The 24,097-nt window shown below is 34.3% G+C and overlaps 1 protein-coding gene across 8 annotated transcripts in view; it reads left to right on the top strand.

Annotated features, from left to right (window-relative positions):
• Positions 1-24,097, top strand: part of REV3L (REV3 like, DNA directed polymerase zeta catalytic subunit) — a 174,187-nt gene that overhangs the window by 117,431 nt on the left and 32,659 nt on the right. For all 8 annotated transcript variants that reach the window (XM_032275012.1, XM_032275009.1, XM_032275011.1 and 5 more), the window contains 6 exons: positions 1,264-1,456; positions 2,931-3,042; positions 8,215-8,330; positions 11,412-11,530; positions 16,620-16,738; positions 23,079-23,220. In XM_032275012.1, the coding sequence (XP_032130903.1) occupies positions 1,264-1,456; positions 2,931-3,042; positions 8,215-8,330; positions 11,412-11,530; positions 16,620-16,738; positions 23,079-23,220 (801 nt within the window). The remainder of the gene's footprint in view (positions 1-1,263; positions 1,457-2,930; positions 3,043-8,214; positions 8,331-11,411; positions 11,531-16,619; positions 16,739-23,078; positions 23,221-24,097) is intronic.

Genomic DNA, 24,097 nt, shown 5'->3' on the forward strand with positions numbered 1-24,097 from the left:
TGTGCTTTCATTTTTTCATATGTAGAAGTTTACTATATTTACTGGTTCTATTTATCAGTGTGTTATAGTGATCTTTTTATATTAGAACACAGAGATCTGCCTCATTTCCTTGAAAATTTTAAAGGTTACAGAGTATTCCATTGTATGTAGCCGTTATGCATACAACATAATTTATGTAACTAGTCCCCAACAGATAAACATTTAGGTTTTTTCTAATCTTTGCTGTTTATATTCTCGAGTAAACATCCTTGTGCGTATATTTTGGCTACATGTATGAGTATATCTGTCTCTAGGATAAATTTTTAGGAGTAGGATTGCCACATCAAATGGATTTTAATTTTGATAGAAATTTACCAAATTCTACTCCTGTCAACTAGTGAGACACCGGCATTTACATTTCCTCAACAGTTTGCATGCAAGATAAATACAAAACACAAATCCTTTGTTAAATTCATATGATCTGAATAATTACCAATATTGTAACAATAATCTGTTTTCTATTGCCAGGTACATGTACATGATAAAATAATGATGTATAATTCTAGCTGTAATCATGAATTCAACCTATATTTTGTTTTTCTTATTTACTGTCTTGATTTTAGAAAGAAAACTAAGAATTACAGTTAATAGTTTCTATTGGCATAGAAAAGCATGAAAAGCAAATATTAACAATGTTTGCATTATACGTCAAAGAGAAAATGTACATGGGTAAAAATCTGGCTGTTGTGTAGCTGATACCATAACAGTGCACTTTTTTTTTTCCAGAAAAAACTATAATTAAAAATCTGCCTATTGTATGCAAAAGTCTAAGTAGCCCTCAAGTAGTAGTGAATTAATAGGTAGGAAATTTAAATTAAAAAACATCTCTCCTTTTACTTTAAACTACAGGTAAATATAGTTTAGCTAACTACATAAAGAGTAAACTGTGACAGACTTTGGTTTCAATATATAACCACTTGGACTAGTCATTCTCTTTCTCAAACAGGAATTGAGATATCCTGCATATATTTGAGAAAAAACAGTTTAAATATTATCATCGAGAAGTTATAGCACAAGCAGATTTTCTGAAATAAAATCATGAATTGATTTAATCTAATCTTGGGAGTAAAAATCTTTACGGAGTGCTGAGCTGTGACTTTGTCCTTTATGTCCATTTTTTCTGTAATTTTACATACATATTTCCCTGGAGTCTAGTAAAACATACTTCTTTGAGCATGTCTTTAAAAAATGTTATAAAAACTTAATACTTATTTGCTTTTATAGGTACAAAATCTTACCCTAATCAGTGTGGAGCTGCATGCTCGCACTAGACGAGACTTAGAACCAGATCCTGAGTTTGACCCAATCTGTGCTCTGTTCTACTGCATCTCATCTGACACTCCACTGCCAGATACAGAAAAAACAGAACTCACGGGTGTAATAGTGATTGATAAAGACAAGACAGTTTTCAGTCAAGGTATTGTTCATTTTTATTAATGATATACCTGCCCACTCTAGGGTGAACCTTTTAATGGGGAATTCCTGTGCTGGAGATCTAATCTAAGCAAGCATAAGGACTCTTTTCTAAACTGTTTGCTAAGGTGGGGGTAGGAGATTGTGTATAACTTTGTCCTGTATTTATTATTCTTACTTGAATTATTGTCAGAAGCATGCACAGTGCACATGCACAGTGGTGCATACCTACACCAGCTACTTGGGAGGCTGGGCAGCAGGACTGCTTGTGCCCAGGAGTTTGGTGCTGTAGTGCACTATGATTGTGCCTGTGAATAGCCACTGTACTTCAGCCTGAGTAACATAGCAAGACCCCATTTATTTAAAAAAAAAAAAAAAAAAAAAAAAAGGTTAGAAGCAATGCAATATAAAGATCTCAATAAAAGTTATAGTTAGCCCATATAATTTGTTCTAAGTATTATTTTATAAAATATTTATTACTATTATAGAGTCCACATCATTCTGTGTCCCTAAATTGGGTGCACAGTCTTCCTTATGCATGCATATGCAGGTATTTTCCTGCTGATAGAGAGTTTATCTTTGATTTAGGAAGTTAAGTTACTACTATAAGTTAATGGTTCATAAGATACTTTTAAGATATATTCTTACTTTGCTTATATCTCTTTATCTTTCTTTAGAAAGATACATATCTCTCTTGAGAAAGATACATATAAATATATATATTTACATTTACATATACTTTTGGTTCAGAGGTTCTTCATATAGAATGCCATGTAAGGCATTTTATAAAATACCAACTGTCCCTCTGCAGCTTTCAGTGGTCACCATTACAAGTGATTACAGTTCACTTAGGAGGAAGTCTTAGCACAGAATACAACCATATTAAGAATTTACAGTTTATTCAGTGATTTGCTTGATCTGGCACATACCAGCTCATAAGCCAGTTCTTGAATTTTCTGAAATTTTCAACCTAGTTGATGTCACTTTGGTAGTTTGAAATCAGTCATGGGTTGGGGAGGGTCCTTACATCATGACACAGGCCAGTACTACAAATTAAGGCTTTCTTTTTTTTTCCTGTAGAGGTGGTGGTTAAACATTTTCATCATACCAGAGATTAAAATGTTCTGTGCTAAGCAAAATCTCCTGTTAGGAAGAGTAAAGACAGAAACAAAGTAATACAATTTATTCACAAGTCATATGTTATTTTCTAGGGAATTTTGTGAATGCAGCCATTTCAGGAGAGTAGCTGAAAATACAAAATTTGAATTTTCAGTTGTGTATTAAACTAGGACACCTTTTGAGAGTTTTAAGAAATTGGGTTAATTACGTTTTTACTTGGGGGGATATTTTCTTAATTTGGAATATTTCGGTAGTACAGTTTTACTTAAAAGTAAGAGATAATGTTACTTTTATATTATGAAGGCATATTATTACATAATATAATGTTATATGTAATAGACATTTTGTTTATTTTTTAGATATCAGATATCAGACTCCATTACTTATTAGATCTGGAATTACAGGACTTGAAGTCACCTATGCTGCTGATGAGAAGGCACTTTTTCATGAAATTGCAAATATAATAAAGAGGTACTGTTTTGTATTATCTGATTTTTCCAATTTTTATTCAGAGAGTCATTTCATGCTAATACAGGTAATAGTGAAGATAAAAGTGAAGGTAGGAAGAAAACGAATCCCTTCCTATGGCCCTTGAAAGCAGAGTAACTCTTAGAAAGATTTTACACTCACCTGCTATTGCCATCACTATTTTCATCAGACAAGGGATAGGAAAAGTAGTGTCAAGATTGAGAGGCCAGTGAAAGATAAATATTTGTTTAGCCTCTAACTTCCTAGCTGTACTTGAGGATGTTTTTTTTTATGGAGCTGAAATAATGGGGAACTGTGTAAAGTTCCATTGTATTATTCATTAAATAGGTTTCTACCTTGGGAGTCAGCCACCATTTTAGTACATTTTTCAGCTTGTTTTTCTTTTTTAAAGCTTTCTGAGTTCTAAACAAGCCAATATTTTCAAAAAGCTTTGGGGTGTAATCTGTGTATCAATTTATCTGTTCATAAATGTAGGACTATCTATTACATATTCTTGTGCACAGAGCTCCTTAAAAAATGTTTTTTGACCATTTGGTAGTTAGTTGGTTCTCAGATTGATGAATCTTGTCCAAGTTTATGAAAAATAAATTTTGACAATATTCTAATTTAAAAATAAAATCATTAAGTGGATCATTTGCATTTTCTCAAGAGTGTAACTCTTAGAAGCCATGGACTCTCTTATTAGATGCTTCACTAAAGATTCTGCCCATTGCTAGGTTTAGGTTTTTCGATGCCTAAAGCAGGCTAGAAAACACACTCTTTGGATCCTGATGTACAGATAAAAGCTGTCCATGAGCATGTTGTTATACTCACCCCTTTTTGTTTTGCTTATATAGTTGAACTTTATCCTATAAAAACTTAATCAGTATTCTACATTAAAAATTAAGATTATATTCTACAAACTTGTCATCAGATTGAATCACAGATAGGTTAACATAAACCATTCTGAAAATTAGAAAACCAAAACATTTGTTTTCTACAAAACAAAATTAAATGACAGAGCATCAAACATAGTATGCTACTACTCATGACTCTATGAAGGAAAAAAGAGGGAAGTATTTTTACTATTTATAGCACTGGTGACTAGATAGATTCCCATTCATTTGAGCCTTGTCATTGTCAGTCCTACCTTTTATCTTCTCACAGAAGTTGTCATCAACGTGTCACATCCTTTCAGTATCCACACTTCTTTTATTTCTGCAAGCAACTCAGAAAAAGAAATATGTAAGCGTTTCAGTCAATACTATTTTGTGTACCAACACATGTCCAGTAATGTCCCTGGGCTTGGTATGCTTGCCTTTTCCTTGTTAGGTATATTCTCAACAATAGGATTACCTGCCAACATTGAGAATTTTGTCAGTCATTTACAAATATAACTTCCTTAAATGTCTATAAAATGGATTATACTAGTAATTAAGGAAAATGGGGTAAACAAAACTGTCATAAAAAGAAAAATGCTTAAATGTCAACTTTTCAATTCCATAGTGTTTTTTATATATTAATCCAAGCAACCCTGCAAAAAGATTATTTCATTCTTTCACTCTATTTGTTATGTACCTACTCAGTACAGCCTTTAGAGTCAGCCAGCCCTGTGTTTTTGTCTTGAATAAATCGCTAAACTCTCTCAGCTTTGTTTTCCTAATCTGTAAAATGGGTAGATAATACACATAAAACTCTTAAACTCATGTCTGATACATACCAAGTACCTAAATGTTAACTGTGTATAAGGGGCAGTGCTAGGTACTAGGGCAGTGCTAGAATAAAATGTATCTTTATTTTTCCATGTTTAATATTTACTTCCTCAAGTGGCAAACACAAAAAGTAATGTAAAGTTATATTAAATAAAACCAAATCTATAATCTTGTTAAAATCATTTTTCTTTTTCTGTATTTCCTTTGACTATTAACTTTACTTTGCCCAGTCTCCCTAACTTAAATATAAACTATGATTCTTCCCTTTTCCTTTTCCTTACATACTGTTACATTTACATTACATCGTATCCATTTAACCTCAGAATTCCTTCATCTCCCTGCCCTTTGCCTCTAATAGAGTACCCTTATCTCCCATGTGTATAGATGGTAGTGAGTTACTTAAAATACTGCGAAGCAGTTTTTTCTACATAAGCAAATGAAACCATTTTCCTATTTCTTCTGCTTCTGTTTTATCCACAGTTTTGGGTTGTTTTCACCACTAATCCCATCTGCCCAACCTTGTTCTTTCTGTAACTTTTAGAAACCCGATGGAATGAATAAAACCCACTAGAAATTGAAGAAAAGTCATGAAGACCTTGTTATTGTCTCCAAATGTTTTTAGAGAAGAGAAATGGGATCCTTTGGCTTTTGAACTTGAGAACAGATGTTTTTAGCTTTAAAGAGTCTCTTAAGACTAAACAGCCTCCAGGTCAAAGAATAAATACATGTAATACATCTGAAAAATGTGCCTAAAACAACTTTACATTTCTTGTAAAGGGACAAAATCTGTGAAATAAATCTAAGAAGAGAAGTGCAGGGTAACTTTTTTCAGCAGTCCTTCCTGAACTATAGCAGTTAATAAAAATAGACAGCTTTTTAATTGAGACAAAGTTATTTTCAATACATATATATATATATTTTAAAGTAGTATACTTAACCAACTCCATTAGATACCACAACAGAACAAATAGCTGACCGGAATAATAATTCTTACAATAACAAGATGTTGCATAAATGAGATTCAGATGAAGAAATTAGAAGAACTGTCTTTATAACATTTAAAACAGAAGGGCTGTGTAATCATCTAGCATCTTCTTCATGTTGTAATTGTTTTAACTATGTGATATATAACTATGTGATATCTGATGGGTAACTATGTGATAGGAACTCCAGGAGTCTTTCACATTCTTCTCTTAAGATCAGAGTCAACTGTGGCCACATTGTAATGCCTGTTCTGAGCCACTCTTAGTAGTTAGCAGTCAAGTGTGTGGGTTCTGTTGTGTGTGTATGAGGATTCTTCAAATCTGCAACCCCTGATAATCCTTAGAACCACCTGATACTTCTGCTACAATTCTCAAATGTAGCCATTCATTACAGTTAGTTTTAAAGGGAGATATACTGGACGAGTAGATAGTCCATCTTTCGACTAAGAAGAGTTTAATGAAAGAGATGAAGTCTGAATCAACAAAGGTTTTGGTTAAGGGTTTGGGTATTATGTTGGAAGACTAAACTGAAAGAGTATTGGGATATCTCTCTTTCCTTGAGTGCCCTGGGATCTGTCTGGACTTCCTTTCTGGATATTCATGCCGTTGTTGCTTATTGCCTTGCATCAATAGCTGTTCATTAAATTAAGCCATTTTCTCAGAAATGTCAACCCTGTTTGTATAGAGAAAAGCATATAACTAATATGTTTATTACCTTGTTCTCCTAACAAGTTTGAGGGCTGCTCAACAAGTCTCTGGTATAACTATAGATCATGAACAGATCACCAGCTATTAAAATTTATACTACAAAATGTACTTTAGTAGGGCCTTTAGGGAATAGGAAACTGTAAAAGTACACTGTGGCAGCAGTTCGAACCTAGTTCTTTTGACATCAGCCACTTAAATATTCCAGAATTAAAAATCAGAAAACATTTCTTGTGACATTCCAATTTGTATTGACTAAGTAAAAATGAAAGCCATTCAATACCCACTTTTAGAAGGTAACTATGGAATTATGATAAAATATTAACATTGGTTCTAAAAGCAGATCTAGTGATCTGGTGATGATCCATTGTTATGCCAGTCTTGTAGAGTAGCCATAGATAGCTTATATCAGTAAATAATTGTAGTCTAATACTGTAGACATTGGCTGATTCTTAGGGTATTAAATGCTATAAATTGGACAGGCTGCACATCATTTTAGTGTTTTATGAGTAGTTACATAAAACAACAATTTAAATTTTTGTGATATTTCACTTGGCCTTTTGGCTTTTATGAAGAACACGATAATGCTACTAATTGATAGAGCTACTTACTGTAGTTTTTGCTGTTAAAACTTATGACTTTAATTAGTTCCTTTCTCCCCCACATAATTTTCTGCTCAAAATAATTTTTCGTATTTATTTATAGCTAAATATTTCTCTATGGTGGTCACAACATGGAGGTTCTAAGAGAAGCCATAAAGAGGCTCCTTCTGCATTGGATGCAGGTTCAGTTTTGCTAGTGCAGCTCTGACAATGAGGAGGACATTTTTCTTTTAGGTTCTGATGTTTACCTTCCCCACCTTAATCTCTTCATATTTCATCTTCCATTAAATTGAATCACCGTCCTTTTAAATTTAAAGGACAAACTTGTCATTACTTATGCCTCACTTTGTGTGAGAACCAAGTCATTACTAAAATTAAGTGAGAAAAGGAAGGCATTTTTATTTTCTTTCTCGCCATTAAAACTGTTTAAGGGCAGTGTAGATTAGAAGGGTAGAGAAGTGGCAACAGAATGACCTGGGTATCTTTTTCAAAATAGCATACTCACACACATCCTCACATTTCACCTTACTTTATCCACATTATATTCTCACTTGTACCCTTACTCATACACTTCAATGGTAATGGCCTGCTTCCCACCCCAATTTCCATCAACCTCTTTTCCCACTTGTATCGAACAAATACGCAGTCTAAGTAAAAACGATGCCTACTTTACAAAAGTAGCTTCAAATCACCTATAATCCCAGTGCTTTGGGAGGCTAAGGTGGGCAGATCACTGGAGGTCAGAAGTTTGAGACCAACCTGACCAACATGGTGAAACCTTGTCTCTACTAAGAATACAAAAAATTAGCCAGGTGTGGTTGTGGGCACCTGTATTCCCAGCTACTCAGGAGGCTGAAACAGGAGAATAGTTTGAAGCCAGGAAGCAGAGGTTGCAGTGAGCTAAGATCTTGCCACTACAATCCAGCCTGGACGACAGAGTGAGACTCCATCTCAAAAAAATAAATAAATAAGTTGCTTCAAATCAAATACTCCTAACCATCCATCCCTTCTGTATAAAAACTCTATAGGTACCACTGTATCATCCCTTCTCCATCTGGGAACCATTAGAGAATATAGCTTTTTATTTTCATACTTTCTGTGATGAAGAAACAATTATTCTGGTTAAAGGTTCAAATGTATGGTACCTATTAAACTTTTTCATTCCTTTTTTAGGTATGATCCTGATATTCTACTAGGGTATGAGATTCAGATGCATTCCTGGGGTTACCTCTTACAAAGGGCTGCTGCTTTAAGTGTTGACTTATGTCAGATGATCTCTCGGGTGCCAGGTATATATCATTGTGAATGTTTTGTCATTCAACTACAGAGCAAATTGTAAAGGAAATAAAGACAAAATGTTAAAGAGTACTAATGTTCTAGCTCAATTTTTTAGTATTGCATAAGTTTTAGATATAGCATAACTCCATTGTAGAAAAAATTTTAAAATGTTCTAGTCTCACTGCTATATATACTGTTAGTATAGTTGTTGGGTTTTCCTTTCAGTCACTTTTCATAATACATATGTAGAGGTTTTAAAATAATTATACCATATATTCCATTTCTATTACACTTCCTTCATCTAATGTCTTGCCACACATATTTTTCTGTATTATGAAATAGTCTTCATAATTATTATGAAGCCACATAGCATTACTTTGACTTGTACCATAATTTTATTGTTGGTCTGGTTCTATTTTTTTTTTTTTTAATCCATTTTGTTGGTGAAGAAGGATGGATGGATTGAGGAACACTAATAATTAATTAATTGTTGATTTTTATTTGAATATCAGGCTAAAAATATTGCAGAAGTTTTGAAGCCCATTCCCCAAAGTTTCATTCTGATTGAAAAAGGGAGTAATAGGCCGGGTACAGTGGCTTACGCCTATAATCCCAGCACATTGGGAGGCCGAGGCGAGCGGATCATCTGAGGTCAGGAATTTGAGACCAGTCTGGCCAACAGGGTAAAACCCCATCTCTAAAAAAAATAAAAATAAAAAGGGAGTAATAATATTCACAACAAAATTATTGATAGTTTATAATGTACTTTTTTAAATTATGTTTTCTTTATAAACATAGGATTTTTAATAAATTTGTTTCAAAGGGTTCCCACAAGTCTGACTAAAACAAAGTAGTGTATACTTTGGAAAAAGTTGAAACTGGAAGATTCCATAACAGTAAATATTTTTAGCTTTACAAAAAATTGGAGTAAAAAGGTCATATGCAGTGGCTCATGCCTGTAATCCCAACACTTTAGGATTGCTTGAGGCCTGGAGTTCAAAACTAGGCAACAAAGTGAGGCCCCATTTCTACCAAAAAAAAAAAAAAAAAAATTAGCCAGGTGTGATAGCTTGTGCCCATAGTCCTAGATACTTGGGATACTGAGGTGAGATGATCACTTGAGTCCAAGAGTTCAAGACTGGTGATTGCACCACTGCACCTCAGCTTGGGCAATAGAACAAGACTGTCTTAAAAAAAAAAAAAAAAAAAAAAAGGAAGCAAAGGGCAGAGATGCTTTAAGTTTAGCTTCTCATTGCATGAATTTTTGTGTAGCTTGTGTGTCCTTTGCATGATAGGAATAGTGGTATATCTTTTTTTTTTCAACATCTTTTTTGGGACAGGTTTTAAATATCCTTGCCTCAGTTTATTCATCCATAAAATAGGGATAATGGAACTTATTTCTTAGAGTGATTGTGAAGAACTTAAAACAGTACCAGAGTATATGTTATATTGTTTGCTAAATGAAAAAAAAACTTTTAAATGTTATCTCTTTAAAATTAAGAGAATCGGGTGGGTGGTTGTACAGGTTGTACATGGTCTTTGGATTCAGATAATCCTACTTTAGAATAATAGTTCTCTTACTGTAAGATCTTGGACAAGATATAACATTGCTGAGTAGAATTTTCTGTCATACAAAAAGAAAATTATACTAACTTCGTAAGTGGTTGTGTTAAAGGAAATAATGTTTGTATTAAAAGAAATAATGGTAAAATTCTTAGAATATAATAAACATTTAATATAGTAAATATTTTTATTATTCTGGAATCTCTTTTTTTTTTTTTTTTTTTTGAGAGACGGAGTTTCGCTCATGTTACCCAGGCTGGAGTGCAATGGCGCGATCTCGGCTCACCGCAACCTCCGCCTCCTGGGTTCAGGCAATTCTCCTGCCTCAGCCTCCTGAGTAGCTGGGATTACAGGCACGCACCACCATGCCCAACTAATTTTTTGTATTTTTAGTAGAGACAGGGTTTCACCATGTTGACCAGGATGGTCTCGATCTCTTGACCTGGTGATCCACCCGCCTCGGCCTCCCAAAGTGCTGGGTTTACATTATTCTGGAATCTCTAATCATCAACATTCACATACACTTAGTGTTATATAGGAGAGACACATTTTAATTTATATTCTAGGTAAAAGTCATCTCCTAAGAGACTAGACTCAACTCTATTTGCTATGAGTAACTCTTCATCTAGTTCTCCATATGCATTCAAGAGAATTTCATCCTGAATATAAACATGATGTCAACAAATTTTCAGAGAATCGTTTAGTTTAAAAATTGCACCAGTTTTTTTCCAAGAAATGACCGGATTAACTGTGGACCTTTCTCATGCTAAAACCAAAGAAATGTGAGCATTAGGTGTTTATAAAGAGCATCAGGCCAGGCGAGATGCACCTGTAGTCCCAGCTATTTGAGCAGGTGAGGCAGGAGGATTGCTTGTGGCCAGGAGTTTGAGGTTGCAGTGTGCTATGATTGCACCCGTGGAAGCCACTGCACTCAACCTGCACAACACAGTGAGTTGTCTCTTTTAAAAAAAAAAAAAAAAGGTAGTGCCAAAAATTACCAAATTTAAAGAAAAAAGGGTTTCTTATTTAAATATAGAAAGAAGGAGTGAGGGAGAAATTTCAGGTATATTTATTAGAGAAAATTTTTTCATACGTTGTGAATTCTATTTCATATTTAATATTCTTTTTTTTTTTTTTTTTTTTTTTTTGAGACAAGGTCTTGCTCTGTCACCAGGCACCAGGCTGGAATGCAGTGGCACAATCTCGGCTCAGTGCAATCTCTACCTCCTGGGTTCAAGCAATTCTCCTGCCTCAGCCTCCCGAGTAGCTGGGACTACAGGTGTGCGCCACCACACCCAGCTAATTTTTGTATTTTTTAGTAGAGACAGGGTTTCACCTTATTGGCCAGGATGGTCTCGATCTCTTGACCTCATGGTCCGCCTGCCTCGGCCTCCCAAAGTGCTGGGATTACAGGTGTGAGCCACCGTACCCAGCTATATTCTTAATGTTTGTTTTCATTTTCCTTGGCATAATTTTCTTGAAAGTTTGTTTTCTGTGAGCCCTGATACAATCTGTTTTCATTTCTGTAGATGACAAAATTGAGAACAGATTTGCAGCTGAAAGAGATGAGTATGGATCATATACAATGAGTGAGATAAATATTGTTGGCCGAATCACACTGAATCTTTGGAGAATCATGAGAAATGAGGTAGGTGCTTTATCTAAAATTTTGTTTGGAAATAAGATATTCTGTCAGTATGATGATTTAATTATTATAGATTATCAGTAAGATTTACTGTGTAGCATATGCATTTGTCAATTATTTTTGTTATACTTAGAGTTCAAATAGTACTTTCTAAAATGCAAAGCTACAGAGGTATTAGTCCTTGATGTTTTAAGTGAATTTTAATTTTTTTTCTTCTTTGTGTCTAAGGTAGCAATAGCTAGAAAGGTCTGTAGCTATAATAAAACATTGGGGCCAGGTGCAGTGCTCACACCTGTAGTCTCAGCACTTTGGGAGGCCCAGGCAGGGGCATCCCTTGAGCCCAGGAGTTCTAGACCAGCCTGAACAACATGGCAAGACCCCATCTCTACAAATAATAACTAAAAAAACAGCTGGATGTGGTGGCACCACACCCATGGTCCCAGCTACTTGGGAGGCTGAGGTGGGAGGATCACTTGAGCTTAGGCAGCCAAGGTTGTAGTGAGCCATGATCATGCCACCGCACTCAAGCCTGGGCAACAGAGCGAGACACTCCCTGTTTCAAAATAAAATAAAATATTGTGTTGTACATGTTGAATATTGTCTAATTTCACCATTTTTTTCACTTAAATTATTTTTGCACTTAAGGCCAGCTGAATTCAGCGTGGCCTTGTTGATTTATTATAGTAAGAAAAAATTTAGTCTAGAAATAGGAAGGAGCTTCTCAAAAGAAGTATATTTAAATATTGGGTCAGATTAATAAGATAAAGGGACAGTACTTTGAAATAATTAATAATTATGGCTTTAGGGACTCAGATAAGGATTTTTAGTAGAGTAATTTCAACAAACTATCCCATTAATTTGCATCTACTTAGAAAAATAATTATTTCACAAAAAAAAGTAAGATCATAGGATTTTCCTGGATGATATTTGCCTCCTTGAAGTTACCTGATTTCTCTTATTTGAAATGTAAAAACACCGCACATGATGGCTTACACTTGTGATCGCAGCTCTTTGGGACACTGAGAAAGGAGCAGATAGCTTGAGGCCAGGTGTTCCATCAAGACCATCCTGGGAAACATAGGGAGACCCTATCTCTATTAAAAATAAGATAAACAATTAGGCTGGGCACAGTGGCTCATACCTGTAATCCCAGCACTTTGGGAGGCCAAGGATCACAGGTCACTTGAGCCCAGGAGTTTGAGACTAGCCTGGGCAACACGGCAAAACCCCTGTCTCTACCAAAAACTACAAGTTAGCCAGGCATGGTGGCGTGTGCCTGTAGTCCCAGCTACTTGGAAGGCTGAGGTGGAAGGATCACTTGAACCTGAGAGGCAGGGGTTGCAGTGAACTGAGATTATACCACCACACTCCAGTCTGGGCAACAGAGCTAGAACCTATCTCAAAAAAAAGCAAAACAAAAAGATACCTACTGTAAATTGGTTATTCTTAGATTTTGGACTTTGAATAATATCAGCTAAAATGTTTATATTTAAAAGAAAGCACATTCTTCAATTGCTTCTGCTCTTTGAAACTACTTTCTCATTAGACACTTTCTATTGTATACTTATTATTTGTTATTATCTTCTTGGCTCTTTGGATTTATATAAAACATTTGACTTTCTAAGCATGCCCTATGCAATATACAACATGAATCTGCTTGAGAATAATTTTATCTTGTTGTGTTGTTCTTAAAATAATAGAAGAGTATGAGAGTCCCCAGTGATTTAAAGTAACTTCTAGTGATATGGGATAGGATATGGGAGATACAGAGATTGTGGTGTATTTGGTGTGTATATTTCATTATATATTTTTATTTATTTATTTTATTTTTGAGATGGATTCTCGCTTTGTCACCCAGAGTAGGGTGCAGTGGTGCAGTCTTGGCTTACTGCAACCTCCACCTCCCGGGCTCAAGTGATTCTTCTGCCTCAGCCTGCCAAGTAGCTGGGATTACAGGCCCCCACACCTGGCTAATTTTTGTATTTTTAGTAGAGATGGGGTTTTACCTTGTTGGACAGGCTGGACTCTTGACCTCAAGTGATCTGCCTGCCTCAGCCTCCCAAAGTGCTGGGATTTTAGGTATGAGCGACAGCCCTGACCTCATTATATATTTTAAACTGTAGTCTGATATTGGCTGAGATGAACACATACATTAAGTGTATAAACAGAAAATTAAATTACTGAATCCTAGTTTCAGAGGTCTTTTTATCCCTGTATATCCAAAAGGCAATAGTAGCAAATTCACTAGTAGCTTAAAATCACAAATTGCAGAATAAATATTTTTTCAAAGTTCAGGGCCTTCTCTAGTCCTCACTGAAAATTGAGGGTCAAATGTCTTCTCTCATTTAGGATGAATGTATAACATCTAGGATCTTTATGTAAATATGGGAAACAACTATAAGAAAGTTATGAGCTGGATAACTTACCTATTTTTTAAAATCTGGAGCTGGGTACAGTAACACACACATATAGTTCCAGCTACACAGGAGGCTCAGGCAGGAGGACTTTTTGAGGCCAGGAATTCGAGGCTGCAGTGCACTGTTTCATTATGACTGTGAATAGCCACCGTACTCTAGCCTGGGAGATAGGGCAGGACCCCATCTCTTAAAGTAATGATAATAAATTTTGTTTGTTTTTTAATATGTAGGTACTAGATTTCTTTCTCCTACTTTTACTTTGAACATAGAATTCCTGCAGTTTCCTTTGGCCTTTTAATTTGTAGTGACAAACAAAACACCTCTTAAATAGTAATGCTTATTAGATATTTGTTGACTGCTTAAATGACAATAAATGGCTCCTCCCCAGACACTTACACTTAGAGGCCTTCTGGATGTCAACTTAATGTAGGCTTTTCAAGAATTTGCCAAGTGGGTTGGAAACAGACTTGATTCAATTCAACAAATATTTACTGAATGCCATCTCTGGTGCACTGGTTGAGGGGCCTGGGTTTAGATAAAGTAAGAGTATAGCAGGTTCCTTTTGTGACAGACAGGAAGGCAGAATATATGGGTATGAATGTTGGTAGGTAGAGATGTTCCTATTTTACTGAGAAGACGAATCACAAGAGAACTTCTTTGTGATTCATCATCTCAGTAAAATAGGAATTACTGTTCTTAGCTGAAACTGAGAATTATGGAGAGGCTTTGGGGTTTGAAGAGAGATGAGTTTGAAATGGTTATTAGGAGAATTTGAGAGAAAATGTTAACACTGCACCACATTAAGAGCCCATTTGAGATTTGTGTTAGGAAATTAAAGTGATACCCACCAGCTATGTTCAAATTCACAAATGCAAGTTCCATTTGACCATACATAAAGGATTGTGGATTTGCTTTAAAAAAAAGAAGCTGCAGCAGCAGCAGCAGCAGGAGAGGGACAAGGGAATGAAGGGTACATGCAGTGGAATGATTACCATAATTGGCTATGAAATTTAAGCTAAATAAGGAGCAGAGACATCAAAGCATCAAGGGGAGTAAGCTGGAAGCAAAGGAGATGATGGTCAGAGAATGGGATGCATGTGATTTTGGAGGGAATACAGTTATTGGTAATAATAGATCCTTGGTAATAATAGATCCGGGTATGATTATGGGAGCGGGTAGCTTAGGTAGGATGGAGGACAAAATTGTTAGAGAAGAGTTTAAGGAGTCAAGGAGTATCTTTGTTTTCTTCCCACATAATTGTTACACTTACTGCATATAAAATAACAGTAGTCTTTTTCCTTTAAAATTCAAGTAGATATAGTGCCATTCACCTCTGGAATATAGTACTGCAGCGGAGAAATCTAAGGTCCAGCTAATTGTATCTTTGATTATTGCTCCTGTCTCCATATTAGGCTTTCCTTTAGGAACCTAATTATATGTTAACATTCTGTTCTCTGTTTCTCATATCTTCCCTTTTCTCATTTTCATCTTTTCATCCTCTTTATCTGCATGCTGAGACATTTCCATATTCCTGACTTGACTTTTAGTAGAACTATTATGTTATTTACTGCTTTCCATATGGGTTTTCATGCTGTTAATGATTACATAATCCTTCCTCATTTAATCCCATGGCCTTTTTCCTTATTCTGTTTCTCTCTACATTTTTACAACCCATGAGGGGCATCTGTTTATATGTATACACATACAAGTACATACACACACTGTGAAATGTGGTACATTATAGTTCTGTTCTGAAGATTGACAGAAATTGTAGATAAAGTAAGACCAGTTTGAGTCACTGCACTGAGATAAGATTAACATTCAATCCCTATTTTGTACCTCCTGGATCACAGGAGTGGAAAAGAAAGTAATTTAAAATTATAATGTAATATAAAAATGTGAAGTGCTGTTTGAGCTATTTCTCAGAATCTCAAACTGACCTAAGAATGGAGACTGCTAGTTCCTTAATTTCCATTTTGCATTGAAATACCTGCCATTGTCTAGACTGCTTTTGTCTTGCAGATATTTCAGAGAAATCGTCTAGCTGGAAGTACATATTTATTAATTTGGGCCCTTTAACAGGATTCTTTACCCATTAACACAGCTTTCACTTACATATTTTGAAGAGGGGCAGACATTTCTGACATTTTAATCTTTTGGAGTGAAATTGAGTGGCTCTATAATGCCTGTGTAGTGGGGTTTAGTAACTAATGTAATTCTTGTAAGCAGAATGCCTGCCTTTAACTAGATAACTCATCCTCAAATCTGTGGAATTCCATTAATCAGCATGTCATCAAGAACCAAAATGTAAGTATGGAAAGAACAAAAAATTAATTTTCTTGACAATGCTTCTTTCTGTCAATATATATATTAGCATAGAGTATTAAAAAATGGTAAGAACTAGGATCTCTTAAAATAAGTATTATATGGCCAAGTCGAATCTCATCAGGTCTGTTTTTTCTAAGTAAATAATTTTCCAATTTGTTATGAACATTTCTGTCCAGTTGGCTCAACATAGTTTTGAATTATGATTCAGTTGTACCACAAATCAATTTTTACAAGTAGCTTTATTATCTACTATAAAAATTTTAAAGTGATATTGGTATCTTTTAGAACCAAATTTGCTACATAAACATAGCATTATTTTAATCGTGTTTTTCCTTTTTTTTTTTTAGGTGGCTCTAACTAACTACACCTTTGAAAATGTGAGCTTTCATGTGCTTCATCAGCGTTTTCCCCTCTTTACCTTTCGAGTCTTGTCAGATTGGTTTGATAACAAGACGGACCTATACAGGTACTGTTTTATAACTCTGAAGAGGATAATAGAAAGTCTTCATTATTGGGATGTAATATATATGCAATAAAATGCGCATTTAAAGTGTATTGTTCAGACCAGTTGCAATGGCCCATGCCTGTAATCCTACCACATTGGGAGGTCAAGGCAGGTGGATCACCTGAGGTCAGGAGTTCAAGACCTGCCTGGCCAACATGGCGAAACCCCATCTCTACTAAAAAATACAAAAATTGGCCAGGCATGGTGGTGCATGCCTGTAATCACAGCTACTTGGGAGGCTAAGGTACAAGAATCACTTGAACCCAGGAGGCAGAGGTTGCAGTGAGCTAAGATTGCGCCACTGCACTCCAGCCTGGGTGACACAGCAAGACCCCGTCTCAAAAAAAAAAAAAAGCAAAAAACAAAAAACAAAGCTGAGGAGAAGTTATACACCCATAAATAAAACTTGATACTTAACACTGGAAACTATATTCAGTGGTTTGTTTATAAGCCCTGGAATCTCTAAATGCATGTTTTACCCCCCTTAACTAGGTATTACCTAGGATGATAACTGTTTTTGACAAGTGAAATAGAGTACTAGAACTAACATTGTATAGAAGGAACTCAGACTAGACAGATCATTTATGTCAAATGAATTATGTTATATGAAGAGACCATGCACTCTTCTTTGGGTAGTCTTGGAAATATCAGACAGCTTTCTTCTTATATTTAAGTGAATACTTATCAAAAAAGTAAGTCATACTTACTTTTTCAAGGACGTCTTTTGATTTGCATTTTCTTTCTACACTGTTTTAAGGAAATACATACATATTGTAAGTCAACTTAGAATGAGAAGAACTTGCTAGTCAAGGATTTCTTGTATTAAACCTATAAAACACAAAGGTACCCTAATTTTTTTTTAATAAACCCAGATTTTGGTCTCCTGGAAGCCCCTGATATATATGAATGAGTTATATTCCCAATGTTTTATTGTTTAGAGCTTAGAACACATTTTTTCATAAAATAATGTCTTTGATTAGATTCCCAAGTCAGCCTATAAATTTTTCCTAATCTCTAGTATTACTGATCTAGATAACTCATAATATCAGTGTGATTTTATCTGTCATCCAAGGAATAGTTATGAAATATCATTCTAGTTTCTGAGCCAGGAGGTATGTCCTGGGAGCAGAGTTCTGTAGCTGAAGAAGGTAATATAAGAAATTTTCTTTTCTATTTGCTGAGTGTAGAGCCAATCCACAGAAGAACTTCAGAATAAGTGAATTTTGTACTTGGAATTCTCCTGTCTCCTTTTTTGTCACCTTCTCCCCAGATGAACTATCTCGAAAAATATCCATGCCTTCAAGATACTCTTAAGTTCCCATTTCAGCACTACCCAGGCCTATCCTGAGTAGTACCTGCTTTATGTTTCCCTTCCTCCTTTCCATATCAAAACTTGTATTTATGACCCTTAAGTTTGACAGAGCCTTAGGAGGACGGCATAATTCTTTAACAATAATTAAAAAGCCTTACAAAAGTCAACCTTGTCCTTTAACCATAAGTAAAGGCCACAATTACTCATTCTCTTTGCCAGATAGGAACCGAAAGTAGAAATGATGATGACCTTATTTCAGAAGGATGACGTTTTTAAGTTAAGTCTACATATATATTATATATATTATATATATGATATATTAATTATATATATCATATATATCAATTATATGTTATGTATAATTATATAATTATATATGTTATATATAATTATATTATATAATATAATTATATATATAAAATATATATATATATAATTGCACTTTAGGTTCTGGGGTACATGTGTAGAACATGCAGGACTGTTGCATAGGTACATACATGGTAATGTGGTTTGCTGCCTCCATCCTCATCACCTATATCTGGCATTTCTCCCTGTGTTATCCCTCTCCAACTACCTATCCCCCACTGTCCCTCCCCTAGTCCCCACCAATAGACCCCAGTGTGTGATGCTCCCCTCCCTGTGTCCATGTGTTCTCATTGTTCAGCACCCCCCTGTGAGTGAGAATATGCAGTGTTTGATTTTCTGTTCTTGTTTCAGTTTGCTGAGAATGGTGGTTTCCAGGTTCATCCATGTCCCTACAAAGGACATGAACTCATAGTTTTTTATGGCTGCATAGTAGTCCGTGGTGTATATGTGCCACATTTTCCCTGTGCAGTCTATCATCAATGGGCATTTGGGTTGGTTCTTTGCTGTAAACAGTGCCACAGTGAACATATGTGTGCATGTGTCTTTATAATAGAATGATTTATAATCCTTTGGATATATACCCAGTAATGGGATTGCTGGGTCAAATGGAATTTCTATTTTTAAATAAATGTTTAAAACATTAATCGTTCAAAGCCTTTTTTATGTTCATGCCTATAGGTCAGTAGATTTAGATCAGAAAACAGCAGTTGTTACCTGCTAGATAAATTGTACAAGCTAAAATGTCCCTTGTTAAATTAACCTTTCTTTATGAAAGATAAGATGCATCTAATTTGTTTATATTACTTGGTTACCAGTCAGTGGAGAGGAATACATTCAGTGTGAAGTGAATAAGCAGTGGGTCTGCCATTTTTGCTAGTGAGGAAATGAGTGATTTGCTGTGATAATAGAAATTTAATAAGACAGTTACTCATAATGTATAATCTTGTTTCCTTTTGATCATGTTTTTATTGTTTAATCTGTCATAATTTATTTGGCCAAAATCTCAGGTCTGGTGTACTAGGTTTGTAACCTAGGATGGATTAGGCTCACAGTAATCCTCGGTTTTCTTATCTGTAATATAGAGATGTTAATATATTTTACCTCATGGAGTGAAGTAAGAATTAAATGAGATGGTATGCGTCTTTAGCACACAGAAGGCTCACAATAAATGTTAATTAATTGGTACATCTTTCTTTTCAGGATAGAGAATTAGATTCTGAATGAAATGGGGAAATAGTAATTACCATAATTATCATAGTAATAGCAGCAAAGGTTATTAAGTTTTTGTTTTTGCCTAATACCTTACAACAGCCTAGTATTAAGACTGTTTCACACATACTGAAACTGAGAGCTAGAGAGTTAAATGATTTGCCTAGTGTCACGTAGTAGCTTGCAACAGAGCCATGATTTGAACCTAGGACTCTCTGACTCCAAAGTCTGTGCTGTCAACCAAAATGTGAAAATCTATTAGACTGTATTCTTCAAAATGTGAAATAAACCATTTCCAATTAAAAAAAAAAAGTTATGTATAATATAGTAAAAATATTTCTTTTGAAATATAGTAATATACCCATTTATTTAAGTTCTAATAGACTACATTGTCTCAAAAAATGGAGTTGATCTTAGTCAAATCAGTTTAAATCAGGAGCCTTTAAGATTCAGTTTAATCAATTTTGTATACAAAGTATTTAGACCTACTTTCACCATTTTTGCCCAGAAGCAAACTTTTGTACCTCATTAAATAACATCAACAAAATTAAAAACCTAACATCAGCCTAGGAAAACCATTTTTATCACAACAGTTTTATATATATATATATATATGTATATATATATATATGTATAAACATGTTATAGTTTTAAATTAGTAAGAAAAATATGGATAAAAGACTTGAACAATTCTCAAAGGAAAAAAATATTCAAATGTTTACCTTATATACAGTACATAAATGTCTACCTTAATGTACCTTACTAAAGTAATTAATTCTTAATCTGCTGATTATGTTTCTTAATTGTACCATGAATTACAAAAACCTATTGGCAAGATCAATGCCTCATTTAAAAAAAAAAAGGACTTTAGGCTGGAGTAAACAATGAAAATAAACCAGTATGTTTTAAAACACATTTTCTAAAATGAATTATCATCATCATACTTCAATTGGTAACTCTTCTGAATCACCACCTACAGATTTCTAGGAAATATTTGTGCCCAATCAGCATGAGTAGCTGTTAAGACAGATTCTTACACAAGTTTTGTGTAATACATAACCTTTTTAAAGTTTTCTGTTAAATCTGTTTGTTTGAGACTTACACTTATTTTTCTCATGTTTTACTTTTACAAATCTTAGCAAACTGCTTGTGTGCTGCCTGGTCTTTTCAGAAATTATGTTGGTGTCTCATTCTTTTGGTTTCTTATTTGGAATGTTTCTCCAGGTCAACTCTCTGCATATATTCATAGGGCAAAGTGTAAATGTATCTCCTTTTTCTACACCATCCAGTAAATATTTCAGATTTACTCTTTGCAATTTTGTATTGTTGAGGGGTTACATTAATGATCTAAAACAAAAAAATCAGATTAAAATTTGATCTTTTTTTGTCTATCAAACTAGCAATAACTTTAAAAACTATAATCTGAAGAGTGTTGACAAATATACAAGGAAACAAGCACTTTATCATCACTAGTATGAATATAAACTATTAAAACCTTTCTGGAAAGCAGTGGATTATTAGGTATTAAACTGACCAAATCTAGGAATTTATCTTAAGGAATTATTTAATCATCTGTACAAAAACTTAGCTTTAAAAATGTTCATCACGTCATTGCTTACAGTAATAAAAGATATTGAGTAACTTTTGATTAAATGTGTTATAATTATACAATAGCATACTCAATAGCTGCAAAACATAAATATGGGGAGTCAACATGTTAAGTTAAAAATGTAAATTATGAAACAGAATTTGTTTCTTTTGTTAAACAATTGAGTATTTATAGAGTTTAGGTTTTTTTATGTTTGCCTAATGTTTTAATGGCTTTATTCAGATATAATTTATATATCACACAATTCATCCATTTAAAGCAAATGATTCACTGGCTTTTAGTATATTCAGAGTTGTACAACATCATCACAGTAATTTTTAGAATATTTTCATTACCCTAAATGGACATCTTGTATCCCGTAGCCACCACTCTTCAACCATTCATCATTCCTATCACCCCCTCCACCGGAGTCCCACCCTCTACCTCTTGCCTTAGACAACCACTGATCTACTTTCTGTCCCCATAGATTTGACAATTCTGGACATTTCATATGAACAGAATCATGCAATATGTAATCCTTTGTGACTGGCTTCTTTTAGCATAGTGCTTTCCAGATTTGTCCATGTTATAGCATGTTTCAGTATTTTATTGTTGAATAGTATTGTATGGATATATACTACATTTTATTTCTTCTTCAGTTGATAGACATGTTGGTTGTTTCCAGTTTTTGCTACTATGATTAATACTGTAATGAACACTCATATATAGTTTTTTATGTAAATATCTGTTTTCATTCCTTTTGGATATGTACCTAGGAGTAGAATTTTTGGTGGATAATATGGTAACTCTATGTTTAACTATTTGAGGAACTGCCAAATTATTTTCCCAAGCAACTACACTATTTTATGTTACCACCAGCAATATATGAAGTTTCCAGTTTCTCCACTTTCTTACCAGTATCTGTTATTGTCTTTTTTATAATAGGGTATTTTTTTCTTCCTTCACATTCATTTTCTAGCTTTCTATTAATATTTGCATTAGTCACATGTCTGAGGAAAAGGTTTTTAAACACATTTATTGAACAATTGTGTGACTATATTGTTCTAAAAGCGTTATCATTAAAGATTGCGGTGTATGTGAACGTTAATCTTTAAATGAATAAATTTTATTCTTTATAGTATACCTGTGGATCATTTTTACATTTTATAATATTAAAATTCTTTTTATGGATTTACTGAGGGTTTTATTGTTTTCTTAGGAAGGTAAGGTAAAGAGGTTAATTTTTTTTAAGGTTTAAACTGAAAAACAACTTTTACATTTTCACAAAAAAGTACTTACTTGATATATGTTTAACCCATGTATTATCTCATTAAAAATTATGTTTCTGATTTTTCTAAATCTTCACCAAATTATTCTTTGTTTTTGGTCATGAGAAGATAGTGCGTACTTTTGTTTTAGACTTATATTTACAATGATAACCCAGATCCTTCATGTTCTTTAAAAATCTATAGATACGATAAATAATTATTGCATAATCAACAGCGACATCTTAAAAGGGAATTTTAATTTTCTATGAGAATAGGGCAACATCAAGCAAAATATTGGGAAATAATGATCCTTAATCTTACCACCTAAGCACAAGTACTATTTTAAATTTTGCATATTCTTACTGGCTTTCATGCCCTTGAAATACCTGAAATTTTCTAATGTTTAATTCCTTAACATACTTTGCTAAAGGCTCATATTATTACTCTTTCCTTAAGTAACCTCACTTTTAGCATGTAGATTTTTGGCAGGAAAAAAGTACTGTTTTCAAGTGTCCAAGTTTTTCCCTGATGTTCATAATGTGGATTCTTTTTTAACAGATGGAAAATGGTTGATCATTACGTTAGCCGTGTCCGTGGGAATCTCCAAATGTTAGAACAGCTGGACCTGATTGGGAAAACCAGTGAGATGGCTAGACTTTTTGGCATTCAGTTTTTACATGTACTGACAAGAGGTTCACAGGTGGGAAATCTGTTTTCTTGCACACTTGAAATGAGTGATATACTTTTGAGATGTTTGAAGTGATTTGACTTTTTAAACTTTCTGTTTGGTACCAACTAATCAATAGTTGGGTAATTAAATCTTGTCATTTTATTCTCTTTCTATGCCAACTTTCTGGCCACTGCCAAGTTTTTCATGGTATTAAGAAAATAAATGTCCATGCTCTTAAGGATATTATATTCCTGAATATTGTTACTGTGATTAAAGATCCCCCTTAAAACTGGAGAAGCAACAAAGAAAGTCTACCTTTCTTTTGTTTTACATTTTTAATTTTGGCTTGTTCAAACTTCCAATACATAATTTTAATGTAAAAATGAAAAGTTTGAAAATCAATATAAGTGGACTATGTAACTTTTTAAAATGTTATAAGAAAAGAAACCTTAGAAACCATTTAATTCATATCTTTCTAAATAATTTCCCAAGGATATAATGAAAGATTTTTTACCTTGTTGAAAATGATTTTATGTATTAATTCAACAGATATGTATTTCAGTACCTGTAGTTTGTTAAGCACTGTGGTGGGCATTAGAGATACTACATTAAAACACCCTGGTTTTAGTGTGGTGGCTCACGCCTATAATCCCAACACTTTGGGAGGCCAAGGCAGGCCTGAGGTCAGGAGTTAGAGACCAGCCTGGCTAACATGGTGAAACCCTGTTTCTACTAAAATACAAAAAATTAGCTGGGCGTGGTGGCACGCACCTGTAATCCCAGCTACTCAGGAGGCTGAGGTAGGAGAATCACTTGAACCTGGGAGGTACAGGTTACAGTGAGCTGAGATTGTGCCATTGCACTCCAGCTTGGGCAACAAGAGTGAAACTCCATCTCAAAAAAAATA

Source organism: Sapajus apella, unplaced genomic scaffold (genome assembly GCF_009761245.1).
Source record: "Sapajus apella isolate SASKATOON/1434 unplaced genomic scaffold, GSC_monkey_1.0 scaffold6, whole genome shotgun sequence".
NCBI classification, from domain to species: Eukaryota; Metazoa; Chordata; class Mammalia; order Primates; family Cebidae; genus Sapajus; species Sapajus apella.